Source organism: Schistocerca nitens, chromosome 2, assembly GCF_023898315.1.
Source record: "Schistocerca nitens isolate TAMUIC-IGC-003100 chromosome 2, iqSchNite1.1, whole genome shotgun sequence".
NCBI classification, from domain to species: domain Eukaryota; kingdom Metazoa; phylum Arthropoda; class Insecta; order Orthoptera; family Acrididae; genus Schistocerca; species Schistocerca nitens.
Genome location: NC_064615.1, coordinates 759402066 through 759419517, shown reverse-complemented (window position 1 = coordinate 759419517; position 17452 = coordinate 759402066). Strand labels below are relative to the sequence as shown.

Here is a 17452-nt window from a genome sequence, read left to right as displayed (position 1 = left end):
TGTTGCTGTTATCTTCTATGTAAGAATCAACCTATATTACATTTTTGTGTAGCAATGGCTAACATAACAATACTGTTCAGATTCGTTTGCCATGAAGACCTAGGCTGCTGCTCCAGTCCGGAATCCCTGAACCATTACACCAACAACCTGAAAACAGCCTTCACATCCCACAACTACCCTCATCCCCTCAAACCCAGAACCTCCCACAGAAGAACCACAAAAGTGCCCCACTTGTGACAGGATACTTTCCGGGACTGGATCAGACTCTGAATGTGGCTCTCCAGCAGGGATATGACTTCCTCAAATCCTGCCCTGAAATGAGATCCACCTTCATGAAATCCTCCCCACTCCACCAAGAGTGTCTTTCTGCCGTCCACCTAACCTTCGTAACCTCTTAGTTCATCCCTATGAAATCCCCAAACCACCTTCCTTACCCTCTGGCTCCTACCCTTGTAACCGCCCCTGGTGTAAAACCTGTCCAATGCACCCTCCCACCACCACCTACTCCAGTCCTGTAACCCGGAAGGTGTACACGATCAAAGGCAGAGCCACGTGTGAAAGCACCCACGTGATTTACCAACTGACCTGCCTACACTATGAAGCTTTCTATGTGGGAATGACCAGCAACAAACTGTCCATTCGCATGAATGGACACAGGCAGACAGTGTTTGTTGGTAATGAGGATCACCCTGTGGCTAAACATGCCTTGGTGCATGGCCAGCACATCTTGGCACAGTGTTACACCGTCCGGGTTATCTGGATACTTCCCACTAACACCAACCTGTCAGAACTCCGGAGATGGGAACTTGCACTTCAGTATATCCTCTCTTCTCATTATCTGCCAGGCCTCAACCTCTGCTAATTTCAAGTTGCCGCCGCTCATACCTCACCTGTCTTTCAACAACATCTTTGCCTCTTTACTTCCGCCTCGACTGACATCTCTGCCCAAACTCTTTGCCTTTACAAATGTCTGCTTGTGTCTGTGTATGTGCAGATGGATATGTGTGTGTGTGCGAGTGTATACCTGTCCTTTTTTCCCCCTAAGGTAAGTCTTTCCGCTCCCGGGATGTCTGCTTGTGTCTGTATATGTGTGGATGGATATGTGTTTGTGAGCGAGTGTATACCCGTCCTTTTTTCCCCAAGGTAAGTCTTTCCGCTCCCGGGATTGGAATGACTCCTTACCCTCTCCCTTAAAACCCACATCCTTTTGTCTTTCCCTCTCCTTCCCTCTTTCCTGATGAGGCAACAGTTTGTTGCGAAAGCTTGAATTTTGTGTGTATGTTTGTGTTTGTTTGTGTGTCTGTCGACCTGCCAGCACTTTCATTTGGTAAGTCACATCATCTTTGTTTTTATATATATATATGTGTGTGTGAGGGAAACATTCCACGGGGAAAAATATATCTAAAAACAAAGATGATGTGACTTACCGAACGAAAGTGCTGGCAGGTCGATAGACACACAAACAAACACAAACATACACACAAAATTCTAGCTTTCGCAACCAATGGTTGCTTCGTCAGGAAAGAGGGGAGGAAAGGGAAAGACGAAAGGATGTGGGTTTTAAGGGAGAGGGTAAGGAGTCATTCCAATCCCAGGAGTGGAAAGACTTACCTTAGGGGAAAAATGGACGGGTATACACTCGCACACACACACACATATCCATCAACACATATACAGACACCAGCAGACATATTCAAAGACGAAGAGTTATATATATATATATATATATATATATATATATATATATATATATATATATATAGAAGGAAACATTCCACGTGGGAAATATGTCGTCAAATTGTCTGCTTGTGTCTGTATATGTGTGGATGGATATGTGTGTGTGTGTGCGAGTATATACCCATCCTTTTTTCCCCCTAAGGTAAGTCTTTCCGCTCCCGGGATTGGAATGACTCCTTACCCTCTCCCTTAAAACCCACATCCTTTCGTCTTTCCCTCTCCTTCCCTCTTTCCTGATGAGGCAACAGTTTGTTGCGAAAGCTTGAATTTTGTGTGTATGTTTGTGTTTGTTTGTGTGTCTATCGACATGCCAGCGCTTTTATATAAATAAGGTGGGAAGACAACTTTGGGATTCTCAAAAGTCTACATCCCAGCAATGCAAATATCAACTCTCCCATTTGGAAACATGGAATTTCAGCATTCTATTGTGTCTCATTGTAATGATTTTTACAAATAAAGCAGTTATATATAATGAAGCACTCTCTGAAAGAAACTCCATAAATATTCAGGCAGATCTTGATAAGATTTGAAGTGGTACAAGGATTGGCTACTTGCTTTAAATGTTCAGAACCAATGAGTCACAGCTGGAGATGGTCAACTTGTATGCAACACTTTGTAGGGATATGAAATGGAATGATCACATAGGCTCAGTTGTGGGTAAGTCAGGTGGTAAACTTTGGTTTATTGATAGAAAACAGGGGAAATGCAGTCAATCTACAAAGAAGACTGCTTGCAAATCACTCGCAGGACTCATCCTTTTATACTGCTCAAGTGTGTGGGACCCATACCAAGTAGGACTAATTGTGAGGGGAGGGTTTTTTGAATGTATACAGATAAGGGCACCATGAATGGTCACAGGTTTGTTTGATCCATGGGAGTGTGTCACAGAGATACTGAAGAAACAGAACTGCCAGACTCTCCAAGATAGGTGTAAACTATCCTGACAAACCCTACGTACAAAGTTCTAAGAGCTGGCTTTAGATGTTGACTTAAGTAATATACCGCAAACCCGAACGCATTGCTCCCATAGGGATCATGTGGACATGATTATATGACATTTAAACAATCATTCTTCTCATATGTGAATGGAATGGGAAGAAATCCTAATAAGGTAGAGTGGGCTGTACCCTCTGCCATGCACTTCACAGTGGTTTTCAGAGCACAGATGTAGCTGTTGATGTACTCAAACAGCATCCTGCATATTTCCTGATCCTGTATCTTGGTTCTAGTTACTTTACTTTTGGGCCAATTTAATGGACCAAGCAATTGGCATTCATGTGAGTCAATTCACTCAATGTTGTTCTTGTTGTCCTCAGTGCAAACATTAGTTTGATTCATCTCTCCTCAGAAGACTAGTGTCTTCATCACTGTGTAACTGCTGCCACCAGGACTGGTTCAAACCTGCTTTCTGTAGTCAAATCTAGATCTCCCTCTATAATTGTTACCCATTATGCTGTCTTCCATTAACTTCTCCCATATGAGGCAGCACCTCAAATAGGTAGATTCAGAAATGGCATCCTAATGCCTAATTTTATATTGGATGTTAAAATATTTCCCTGTTGAGAAATAATTTTGTTTTTTTGCACACATTGTGGATATTCAAACGTGTAGTTTCCATTGTCTGAGAAGACTATTTGATGTATACTGCAGCATAGTAACCTTATCACACTCAAAAGAATTGCTATTAAGTAACTAGTTATGGGGTGAAGAGCTTACTCAGTGCTAATTAAAACAAGTGGTTTTCACTAAAGGAGAGTAGTGCTGTTGCATGATGTCTTACAGTATGGCTCTGACTACCACCGATCCTATAACATTGATTTTCACCTTTTGCAGTTTCATCAGACCATAACCATCACCAATGTTGTCGAATATAATCACACTATCCAAGTACAGATTTTTCATTTTTCTTGTCTTTCTCTGCTCCTTTTACAAAATGGTTTTACTCTGTGTAAGTAATTTCTGGAAGGGGGAGGGGGATGGGAAGGGAAAGGAAGGGATGGGATAGGGAGGGAGAGAAGGATCTATTTTGGGGAGAGATAGCTTTCTATGATTCCATTTACGATAACATGTTAGAGGCAGCACAGCATTAATATAGGTAGTAGTTAAAATGTTAAGTCTATACCTGGTTTTCAGTCCCACTCCCTTATTAATCTCTATAAAATGGTTAATTATTCAGATGTAGCCTGTCACTTACGCATTTACGCTGTCTGTTGTTTGTCATTATTAATCTCATAAGAGTTACTAATTTGCCATGTAGCATAATTCTTACTGTAATGTATTTTTTATGACTACAGTTGTTAATATTGCTTATAATTTAAACTTAAAATGTTACTTCCTGTGTACTAATCTTGTTGTAGCAATGCTCTTTTGTTTTTCTTCTTCACTATTTCTATCATGTTTCTGAGTACATATTCCAGTGAAAATGTATGATGCAGTGAAATCTAAAACATAGTGAAATATGAAGAATTTGTTATGAACTATTTTTTAGAAAAATATTAACATGAAAATTTACTGTCCAGATTCTGTGATTGTAGTGTTCCTTTCCTGTTCTTCTTGATGCCTTTGCTCTTCTTCTTGGTGCTGTTCCTCTTCTTCTAGGTATTTCTTCATGAGCTCCTGGATCTCTTCTTTCAAAAATCCTTGTCGAACCATGTAATTGCGCATGTTATCAATAATATCAGGGCTAAATTTATCCTGATTTTGCTGCATGTAATGGTACACAAAGAGGTCTGCACCCGTAATTTTGAAACGATGATTGAAAATTGTTACAACTGCACCTGGAGGATAAAAATTCATTAAATGTTAATTTTAACTGGGTTATGGGTATGCTTCCAAATCTGTTAGTCAAAAATCCATAACACTTCAGTGGATAATAATTTTATCATCAGATGATGATGCACTTTTGTCACTATCATGTGTAAGACGTCAGTGTCACTTTTTGATGACAAAGACATTGGCCACTGAGATAACACAGGGATACAAGAAGGTAACTTGGTAGTAGATATAAAGAATGTTTAGATATTACAATGTCAATGTAATTCATTAATTGTATGATTATAATAGAGGGAAACATTCCACGTAGGAAAAATATATCTAAAAACAAAGAAGATGTGACTTACCAAATGAAAGTGCTGGCAGGTCGACAGACACACAAACAAACACAAACATACATACAAAATTCTAGCTTTTGCAACCAACGGTTGCTTCGTCAGGAAAGAGGGAAGGAGAGGGAAAGATGAAAGGATGTGGGTTTTCAGGGAGAGGGTAAGGAGTCATTCCAATCGCGGGAGTGGAAAGACTTACCTTGGTGGAAAAAAGGACAGGTATACACTCGCACACACACACATATCCATCCGCACATACACAGACTCGTGTCTGTGTATGTGCGGATGGATATGTGTGTGTGTGTGCGAGTGTATACCTGTCCTTTTTTCCCCCAAGGTATCCATCCGCACATACACAGACTCGTGTCTGTGTATGTGCGGATGGATATGTGTGTGTGTGCGAGTGTATACCTGTCCTTTTTCCCCCCAAGGTAAGTCTTTCCACTCCCGGGATTGGAATGACTCCTTACCCTCTCCCTTAAAACCCACATCCTTTCATCTTTCCCTCTCCTTCCCTCTTTCCTGACGAAGCAACCGTTGGTTGCGAAAGCTAGAATTTTGTGTGTATGTTTGTGTTCGTTTGTGTGTCTGTCGACCTGCCAGCACTTTCATTTGGTAAGTCACATCATCTTTGTTTTTGGATATATAATTCATTAATTGCTTATAGAAGGACATTAGCCCACTTAAAGTATATATTTTAATCTAGTGTAAAAGATATAAGTTTTTTTAGCTTTTGTTTTTAAAAAAAAATCATAAAGTAGTTATTCATTTGTAAGCATAGGTTTCTGTGGTTGTTGTCACAGTCAATAAAATTCTTTAGTATATGTAGCTGCACTGTCAATGTGTAAAATTCTCCAGTGTTTTGGACACTATTGCAAATGGCCTTCCTCAGCTGACTGCAAAAACATGCTGAGAAAGACCATTTACAACAGTGGCTGAAACATTGGAGAATTTTATGCCCTGGCAATGTGGTCACATACCAGAAGAATTGATGGTTATTTATTTATTAATTACCCTGAAAATCTAGAGTTACACTGTGTACAATAGACAATGAACCAGCCTGTAATTAGTATTAACACTTCTTACATCGAACAAATTTTTTTCAACATGAAAACATTGTTCTTAAGAACACTTTACAGGTATAATGTCAAATGGTAACACAGTTTAGTTTATTTAGATAATCTGTCATGGAATAAAGCAGTGCTCAACCAGATAGTCTTTATGGATGACCTGAATCTATCCTTGTCCATTATGACAATTACCCTTTATGATTGTTTATTATCTTGGTAATGAACTAGCCAGTTTGGTGTTATGGTGTGTAAGAGATCCAGAGCCCTTTATTCAGATATAACCATGTTTTGCTCACATAGGTTCAGTGTAGGCAAAGAATTTATTGCCAAGCACTGAGCGTGATGAGTGAGTGATGCAGCTGAGTCAGGGAGTACAGTGATTGTTGTAATGGCATAGCATGAGGGAGCATCCCGTCACCATGGGTTGACCCCCAGCAAACTGTCAGAAATACGCCAAGTGGTGACAATGTGTTTTTACTGAAAAGTGATTATAAATACAGAGTGGTGATATTACACGTTTGTGTCTACGGCATTGGGCAATGACTGCTGTGAGGATAACGCGTGCACATTATTGTAACAGTGTGAGATGACATTTCAGTGTATTTGATGTTTGTTGAGAATAAACAAGAATAGATGCATGTGACAATGGTAATGGCTTTCCAGTTGTTTTTAACTTGAATATATAACTTTAACAACCATAAAGATGATCAATTGAGTTGCAGACTTGCATGATGAAAAGACTGTTACACATTTAGCTATCAACAAAGCCCTCTTCAGCAAAGAAAACACACACACACACACACACACACACACACACACACACACACACACACACACATATTCACACTAGCAAGCACACCTCATGCAACATGACTGCTACCACTGCCAACTCTGACCAGAATGCAACATGACTGCTACCACTGCCAACTCTGACCAGAATACAAGCAATAGTGTAATCAACATATGATGAGCTGGAAATGGGTATCATTGTGGGTTTTCATTTGGTCAGCTCATCAATTTGTGGAATATCCAGATTTGTGAGAAAGTCAAATGTAGCAATGGGTCAGTGTTTGACTGCAATATTTGTCAAGGCCCTGGTCGACCATGTCTGATCAACAAAAGGAAGGATTGCCATATTGTGCACCAAGCACATCATACCCCCTCACATCTGTTCCTGCCATCTGAGAACATTTAATGGACTCCTTGCACCATTGGTCAGAGACAAGCAGCAAGTGGACTAGGAATTACCATCCCAATCAGAGGCTGCTGTTAACACCACAGCACAAAGAGTTAGTTGTGCTTGGGTTGGTGACATGGCTGGGAAGCATGGACTACTTATGAATGGTGTCGCATACTGTTCAGAGATGAATCACAATTTTGCACTGACCTGGACAACCATCGCTGGCGAGTATGGAGGCAACCTGGGGAGTGATTTCATTCTTCAGATATTTTGGAGATGCACAGCAGTGTTACTTCTTTTTGGTCAATAATGCAACCAGCCAAAAATGGTGCATTGTGTTATTCACCAACAATCATTAACAACTGAAAAGTTCACATTATACAACATGGATTTCTGAAATTGAATCCCTTGCTCTCCAGCACCTGGAAGAACATTCCAGATGCTACCTCCATTAGTTATCCAGCCTACTGACAACCTACTGCCACCATGGGGTATCACTATTCACCCCCTATCCTACCCACAGTATTCCTCCTGGTTAACCCCTCATTGCACCAGACATTCTCAATATGCCATATCCCAAAAATTCCCTACCAACACTCTAAGTCCAAATCCAGAGCCTAAACAATGTCAGCCCCACAGTTAGCCCTAAACCCAAATTTAATCATAGTGGAATTGTCAAAGACTCTCCTTCTGCCAATCCCTGCATTAGAAAAATTTCTTGTCACCACTCCCTCCCTCCCTACCAAAGCCAACCTAACTCCAATACTGAACCCTGTCTCCCTAAGTTCATAGCAACATCCAACTGTGATCCTTCCCCTTCCCACCTAACCACCCCCTGGTCACCTTCCAGGAAATCCTTACCTCCAATTTGGCCTTGCCATCCTCCCCAGGCTCCTTCCTAAGAACACTAACCTTTCATTAGAGGAAAGGAGAGCCATACACAGTCTCAAAACATATCCAGACCTAATCATCACTGTTTTGTTGACTAGCAGTGGCTGCCTGGAGAAAGGCCTCTACCCTCTAAACCTCACCTCACCTCTAAACACTGTCAGACTGATACCATCCCAGATCTTCAACATTACCTCATTGGGCCCCTCCTGGAATCTCTCCCCTGAATCCATTTCCCTCCACACCCCTATAACACACTACATGCTGCCCAAAATTCACAAACTTAACAATGTTTGACATGCCATAGTAGCTGGTTATTGTGTCCCTATTGAAAGGGTTTTGGCTTTCATTGACCAATACCTCCAATCAATTGCCCATAATTTAGTCTTTCATGCTGTAAATGCCAACCACTTCCTTCATCGACTCTCCGTCACCCCCACCCATTTACCTCCAGGTTCCCTACTGGTCACTGTCAACATCACTTCCCTACAGACCAACATCATTCATACCTCTTGTATTGCTGCTATTGAACGCTACCTTTATCAAAATCCTTCAGATTCCACACTCACTATCTCATTCCTCATACACTTAACTAACTTTATTCCAACACATAAATATTTCTCCTTTGAAGGGAAGGTAAACAAACAAATCTGTGGCATAGGCTTGGGCAATTGGATGGCACCCTCCTGTGCCAACCTGTCTATAGGCCATCTAGAGGAAACCTATAGCCTCCCAAAACCCCACAACCCTGGTCTGGTTCAGGTTCATTGATGGTATCTTCATAATCTGGACTCAGGGCCAAGACACCTAGCCTCATTTCTTCACAACCTCCCATCTGCTTCACCAGATCCTCCTAAACCCAGTATGCCATCTTCCTAGACGTTGACCTCCTTCTCAATCCACACCTCTATACAGACTAAACCCACCAATGACCAACAGTCCCTGAATTTGAATAACTGGATAAAATCCTTCAACAAGGCTTAAGTACCTATCATTATGCTCTGAAATGAAGGACATCCTACGAAAGACATTTCCCACCCCTCCTAAAGTGGTGTTTCACCACCCACCCAATTTCCACATCACAGTCCATCACTATGGCACTCCAAATCCCAAGCCTATGCAATAGGATCATATCCCTGTGAAAGAAGTTTGGCAGAAGACTCTGTGGCACAACATGCAGCCGAATACAACATGCTTGGTTCCAATGGCTGCTTCACAAACCAGGCCATCTGAATCTTCCCTCCGCCACCAGCTTTTCTGAACTGTGTAGATAGGAGTTATCCTTATAACACATTCCATGCTTCCAAAATTGTACTTGCCTCAGACTATGGTAATGTCCCCACACCTCCACCCAAAAGTTTCTGCCCCCCTCTGTCCTGCCACATCCTCCCTTTTCATGTCCCCCTACCCTCACTGTATGCCTCTATATGCCAATGCACCCACTCATTCTTTCCCCTTCCCCTTCCTTGCTACTCTATCCTTTTTTCACTCTTCATTCCCCCCCCCCCCCCCCTACTCCAGCTGCAAATGCTATGCCTGCTAGTCTCATCCAGCAACCTTCTATCCCTGCACACCCACCACCAGACAGTACTCTTCTCTCTCTCCACCCATATCCTGCTATCCCTCCCCTTCCCTGTTCCACTCCAGAATGCTATTCACATGACAGTGGCATTCTGGTGAGAGCTGCTGGTGGGAGGGGTCATGTGTGCATGAGGTGTGCTTATTTGTGTATGTATGATTTCCATGCTGAAGAAGGCTTTGGCTGAAAGCTAAATTTGTAACAGTCTTTTCATTGTGCCTGTCTGCAAATCAATGGGTCATCTTTACAGTCAGTACCAGTCCATCCTTTTCTTAATATTGCTGATATTCCAATGTGGAATTTCCATTGTTTGAATATATAACTTTACTTCGTACAAACTTTTGTGACTTCAATTAGTGCAAAACCTTTCTTCCATGAAACAATAATACTGGGCAATCAAAATCCAATTGAAGCAACTCCAATAGTAGTTAAAACTGATCAGTGCTTATCCATTAGATCACAGTCATCAAAATAAAGATTAAGCTGCTACATTATTTGAGTGCTAACAACAACAAATCTTAATTGGAGGGCTTCCACTGCAGTATGCTTTTTTGAAATAGTACTGTATGTCTCAGATGAATAAGCATATCATTTTCCAGAGTGAATTTTCACTTTGAAGCATAATATGCATTAACTCAATTTCATAGCAGGTTAAAACTGTTTGCCAAACTGGGGCTTGAACCTGGAACCTATGCCTTCTGTGTGTTAGTGCTCTAACTGAGCCATCAAAGCACAGTTCATGACAAATGTTCAAAGCTCCACTTACGTCAGTACCTCTCTCTTATGCCGAAACGCCAAAGAAACTGGTAGAGGCATGCGTATTCAAATATAGACAGATGTCAACAGACAGAATATGTTTCTGCAGTTGGCAATGTCTATATAAGACAACAAATGTCTGGTGGAGTTTTTAGATTGTTTACTGCTGCTAAAATGGCAGGTTATCGAGATTTAAGTGAGTTTGAATGTGGCATTATAGTCGTTGCACGAGCGATGGGACTCAGCATCTCCAAGGCAGTCATGAAGTGGGGATTTTCCTGTACTACCACTTCATGAGTGGGTACTGTGCATATCAAGAATAAGGTAAAAACATAAAATCTCTGAAATCACTGAGGCCGGAAAAAGATCCTGTAAGAATGGGACCAACGATGACTGAAGACAATCATTCAGTGTGACAGAAGTGCAACCCTTCTGCAAATTGCTGCAGATTTCAATTCTGGGCCATCAATAACTGCCAGTGTGCAAACAATTCAATGAAACATAATTGATGTTGGCTTTTGGAGCCAAAGGCCCACTTGTGTACCCTTGGTGAGTGCATGACACAAAGCTTTATGCCTCAGCTGGGCTCGTCAACACCAACATTCAACTGTTGATGACTTGAAACATGTAGCCTGGTTGGCTAAGTCTCATTTCAAATTGTATTGAGTGGATGGACATGTAAGGGTATGGAGACAACCTCATGAGTCCATGGACCCTGCATGTCAGTAGGGGACTGTTCAAGCTGGTGGACACTCTGTAATGGTGTGGTGCATGTGCAGTTGGAGTGATATGAGACCCCTCATATGTCTAGATATGACTCTGACATGTGACACTTACGTAAGCATCCAGTCTGATCACCTACATCCATTCATGTCCATTGTGCATTCTGACAGACTTGGGTGATTCCAGCAGGACAATGCAATACCTCATGTCCAGAATAGCTACAGAGTGGCTCCAGGAGCACTCTTCTGAATGAAACACTTCCACTGGCCACCAAACACCCCAGACATGAACATGATTGAGCATAACTGGGATGCCTTGCAATGTGCTGTTCAGAGGAGACCTCCACCCCTTATACTCTTATGGATTTTTGGACAGCCCTCCAGGATTTATGGTATCAGTTCCTTCCAACACTACTTCAGACATTAGTCGAGTTCATCCTATGTCGTGCTGTGGCACTTCTGCATGCTCACGGAGGGCCCTACATGATATCAGGCAGGTGTACCAGATTTTTGGCTCTTCAGTGTACATGCTGAACTTCACAAAATTTCTCCCGAATACCCTGTGGACTAAGACTCCTTGAAGAATAGTCCTTGGCTTGACCTCTGGTCCAGCAAACAGTTTTAATCTGGCAGGAAGTTCCATTTTCATGATTTTTTTTGTCTTGCATAACAGCCATGCACAGATTGATTAGGAGGGATACCAGGATCACTACTGTTAATTTTTTCTTTTATCACAATTAAATTGTTTAATCTATACTCTATCTATGTCTATACCAACATCTATATCTATATCCATATCTATTGTCTCTTCAACCTGTATGGATAATGGCTGGTGAGAGAATCTTTGAAAGGATATGGAAACTTTAGGATAGGAGGACAACCCATAAACACCATCAAGTATGCAGATGACAAGTTAGAGCTCACTAAAAATCAAAGACAACTGCAACACATGATGAACCACTTGGAGGAACTTGCTGACACAAGATGCCCACTGCACAAATGAAATTTGAGCAAATATTGCCATGGCCAAAGTCACATTCAACAAGAAGAGGGCTCTAGCAACCAGCACATTGAGCTTGCAATTAAGGAAGAAATCTGGAGCATAGTACTGTACAGACCAGAGATGGAGACCCTAAGAAAAATTGATAAAAAGTACTTGGGAAATTTTGAAATGTGGTTGTGGAGAAGAACACAGAAAATCAAGTGGACAGACTGAGGAGAATAGGAAAGAAGAAAACTATTCTGAATACAATTCTTCAGAGGAAGGCCAATGGACTGGATTAGACTCAAGAGGGTTATACATGATATAATCAAAGGGAAGATCAAAGGAGCTGTAGGATGAGCAAGAAGAAGAATTGGATGCCAGACTAAAGGAAGAAGCTGGAGACAGGGAACATAGCATCAGATTTTCTCTGTACAAAGACACAGATCTACCATTAGGTGGAATACTACATATTAATACTACTATATACAGAAATGTTGTTGTTTAACATTGTTACCAAAAATCTTGAAAAGTACTTGAGCAATTTACTTCAAATTTTCACATGATACTGTAATAAACATTCAGATGGGCATATGCTATATATTTTTTAAACAACAATGTACAGTTTTTTTTGTTAAAACTGACTGTGAGAAAGAAAATTTTGTGATACAAAACTGTATGGTTTCATTTTCTTTCTCGTAGCCAGTTTTAACTATGATAGCAGGGCATTTAAATCATTAGTCAAATTGTTTTTCCCATGTACGTTATTGCTCCTTATAAATAATTTTAAACAAAAACTATTTATACAATTTGTTTTGGACAAAATATATTGAGGAGGCTGTTGAAATAAAGAGAAAACTGTAGAAAAAACTACAACACCCAACTCAGGAGAATAATGAAGCATACAAGAAGCAGACAGCACAAGTGAAAAAACTAAGCAGGAAGCTCCATCAAGATGGTTGGGATAACTTTGTTGCCAGGATCAAAAACGTTGTCCATGGGAGACAAACACTTGGATATAACATGGTAAGACACCTGAATAACAGCAAAAAGGATGTGGCAGATATTAATGTAATAAAGAACAAATACTGGCTGCATTATTACAGGGAATGTGGACTGATGAAATGAACACAGAAAGTGATGAAGTTCTTGAAACAAATCCAGATCATCTAATTCCAGGAATTAGAACCTGCTCTCAGATATACAAAGAACCAAAAGGCAGTAGAAAGTGATGGCATTAACAGTGAACTAATAAAATATTCTTCAGTAGCATTTAAAAAAAGGTTCCTCAGATTTTTGAATCTTTGCTGGATAATAAAGGGAATACCAAAAGAATAGAAGATCTCACTTATAAAACCAATATTTAAAAAAGGAGATAGATAAAAACCTGAAAATTATAGAGGAATATCACTATTAAATACAGAGTGTAAGATCTATGCTAGAATAATAACCAAAAGACTAAAACTCATAATGGAGTGTTTGCCGTCAGAAGAACAAAATGGATTCAGAAAGGGGAGAAGTTATAGTGACAAAATATTTATGCTACAGCAAATTATAGAAAAACATAAGGAATTCAATAAAGAAACACACATCCTTTTTGTCGATTATGTAAATAAAGTAAATAGACAGCTATCATGGGAAATTTTAATAAGAAGAGGTATACCAATACACATTGTATAGGTAGGTCAAAAGATCCAAGCTACTACAAGAATCCAAATGACTGGGGATAATGAAGAAACAACAAAGGTTATTAATTTAGGAGAGCACAAGGTTGCAGCCTCTCTCCACTGATTTTTAATATATACATTGACGACATTATATGGAAATGGAGAATGGAACTGAAGAACTATACATATAACTTCAACCAAAAAGATTACATTATGACTTTGTTATTCACAGATGACCAAGTGTTAATTTTGAATAATGAAGATGGACTGCAGAGAGCTGCCTACGAAATATACCAAACATGCCAGATATATAATATGTCAATATCAATACAAAAAACAAAACCCACGGCTTTCTGTGGAAAAAATCCAGTAAGAACAAAAATAATTATAGACAACAAGATTATAGAGCAAGTAGATAGATTCAAATTTCTAGGAACCGTGCTGTCGTACAGGGGGGACATAGATCAAAAAGACAAAACTGAGAAATTTAACTGCTACCAGAAGAGCCCTCCGACGTAAAGTAAGAACAGAAACATATCTAAAATTTTATAAAGTTATGTCAGTACCAACATTACTATACAGAAGTGAAACTTAGGTAATGAAAAAGAAAGATAAAATAAGATTACAAGCCAATGAACTGAAATTCCTCAGGTACATAACAGGATACACCAAGCTAGACTACAAAAGAAATATGTATATCAGGAAGGAATTAAATATTTTCAATATAAACAGTAACGTTGATGAATACCAACAAAAATGGATATCCCATCTGTTATGAATGGAAAAATCAAGATTACCACTACATTTTTGGTGATATACTCCGCGAGGTAAAAGATGCATTGGGAGACCTGCAAAACAATGGAAGGACCAGGTATAGCTGCAACAGGTTGAGGGAAAGCCTGATGGAGGAAGGAGGAAGGAGGAAGGGGAGGAAGGAGGAGGGGGAGGAAAGAGTAAGAGTAAAGAGTAAAGAGAGTAAAGAATAAAGAGGAAGACTATCCACACAAAATGTGGTGTTTTGTTTTCTCCCTCACAGTCAGTTTTAATAGAAAACAGGAAACTTGTATTTATGGCTTATTGGCCTTCGATTGGAATACCACTACATAATCTAAATTATCTGAAACTTTGTAGCACTACCCATTCAATGTTACAGCTGAGTGAATGACTGTCATTGAAGCTACTGTCCTCACAGATCCAGCAGCTGGAGAAATCTCTCTCATACCCTATACATCAATGATCCTCTCACTGATTTACCCACTCATTTTAAACGAGTTCAGTTCTGAATCTTGGTTTCATGTGTAGTAACAACAAACAAGGCTAAGGGTCAGAGAGAGGAAGGAATAGGAGATGGACAGAGAAAAGGGAAGGAAGAGGTGGACAGAGAGAGGGGAGTGAAGGAGGTGCGCAGAGAGAGGGGCAAGGAAGAAGAGATCAACAAAGACAGGGGAGAGGAGGAGATGGACACAGAGAGAGAGAGAGAGAGGGGGGGGGGGGGAGAAGGAGATTAGGATGTATAACCAATTCCAATACATATTTAGCAATTATGGAGCACTGCTGAGCTCCCTAGTATGTATATGCAGGGAAGTGGCAGAATTTTATTTTCACTAATAGGTACCTGTATGATGTCCTTTGGTCTATTCTGAAAATAATTTAATTACCTTTCTTTGTGGCCTGACTGATTTACAGCTTACTCCATAGTTTGTTCAAAACACTACTGTATATTGTAATACTGAGTGAGCAAACATACTTCCTTGGTGTTCTTGTTACAAAACAAGTCTTGCTCAGTTTTCTGTGTGTGTAGTCTACATATCACTGTTGTATCCAAATTCCTAGACATTTTGTAGTATCTGACTGGACAATTGTTTGTCCACTTAGTTCAGCATTGGTATAGATGTCGTGTCCATATATGTAAATATTTAATTTGATTTATTGATTCATCCTACAAATCCTTCCAGATCGTGGGATACAGAAAACTGTCTTGTTTCAAGTCTTTTGTATCTTAAATGATCTAGAAATTCTGCTACTGAATAGAAGCAATGTTCCAATAAGAATGCCCTTAGGGTTTTACAAAAGAGTAAGAATGATGATATGTATTTTACTTTATACAGAAGACTATTGTAAATTTGTATAGCACTGTTTACTGTGGAGGTTTTATAGGATGATGTCCTTATTGGCTGGACATGAAATGTTTCCTTTTGTCTTGTATCGTGTTCATGGCTATTAAAAATTTCATTTACATCTTTTAAATTATTTCTAATATATTTACAGATTTCGAATATATACACACAGGGAAGAGGGAGAATTGATGACTTTTCAAAGAGGGGTTTGCAAGAATCTGTTTGTCGAGTGTGTTGCATTGCTCTTACAGTTCTGTTCTGAGTTAAGAATATGACTGAACTAGATGGTGTACTTCCCAAGAATATAATTCCGTACTTCAGGTTGCTGTGGAATTGAGCGAAGTAGGCAGTTCGGACAGTGCTATAACTTGCTTTGACAGAGAGTACACGCAGACTGCAACATATTTTAATTAGTGTTCCATTTATTTTGTTTATATGTGTGTGCCATTTGAAGTTATTTTGAAGCCATAAGCCTAAAAACTTTGTTTCCGGAGAAGATGAAATTTTGTTGGAGTTTATTGTCACACTGATGCAGCATGCATCACCTATTAAACAGAAATTTAGGAATGTTGTTTTTTGGTGTTTATCATAAGTTTATTCCCCTCAAACCATCTACTTAGCTGTTGTGTAGTCTTATTAACAGCTGTTTGAAGCTGACTTGGGGTATTTCCTGTAATTAGGATGCTTGTGTCATCTGCAAAAAAAATGTTTGCTTGTGATTCAGTGTTCAGGTCTAGATCATTTATACACAGGAGAATGAGGATTGGCCCAAGAATGGATCCCTGAGAGACTCCTTTATTTATAACTTCTGCATCTGAGAAGCATGTTCTGGTGTTTTCCTTTAGTTCATGTTTTATTTGTAAGTTTTGTTTCCTGTTCATCAAGTACAAAGTGAACCATTTTAGTGCAGTGCCTCTAATGATATATACTTGGAGCTTCTCCAGCAGTATGTAGTGGTCCAGTACATCAAAGGCTTTACTTAAGTCTAAAAAATGCCAGTGGCTCTTTGTTTTTTGTCTATTGCTTGGGCATTTTCTATAAAATCATAGATTGCACTGGTTGTTGATTTATTTTTCCTGAATCCACGCTGAGAATAAGTGAGAATTTTGTTTTTCTCTAAGAATTTCATTAGCTTATTATACATTACTTTTTCTATGATTTTACTAAAGCCTGATAATAATGAAACTGGTCTATAGTTTTCTATATTTGTTTTGTCTCCTTTCTTATGGATAGGGACCATTTTAGCAATTTTTAAACTGTCTGGAAATGCGCCTGTCAGAAAAGATTAATTTACTATATCTGCAAGAGGAAGTGAAATGTTTTTAATACATTGCCTTATGATGTAATCAGGAATACCAACAGTCCCTGATGACCTTTTCCTATGAGCTGATGCAGCACTGATGATTTCATCTGGGATTGTTCCATCAATGAAGATTGAAGAGGAACATGAGTGCACTTTGTTTTTCTGTTTCTTTCTAGTATCTGTTTTGACACTGACCATTAAATTATTTGTGATCTCTGCAAAGTAACATTTAAAAAGATTTGCAATGTGTTGGGAATTTGTACTGTTATTCTCATGGTTAAGAGTGATATTTTCCGTTTTATGGGACACTTTATTTGCATCCTTCTTTATGACTTTCCATACTGCTT

General features: G+C 39.6%; 1 protein-coding gene across 1 annotated transcript in view; it reads right to left on the bottom strand.

Annotated features, from left to right (window-relative positions):
- The window catches only part of LOC126235312 (EF-hand domain-containing protein 1-like), a 198849-nt gene that overhangs the window by 3366 nt on the left and 178031 nt on the right, over positions 1-17452 (bottom strand). Inside the window, exon 11 of the mRNA XM_049944034.1 lies at positions 4319-4514. Coding sequence (XP_049799991.1) covers positions 4319-4514 — 196 coding nt within the window. The remainder of the gene's footprint in view (positions 1-4318; positions 4515-17452) is intronic.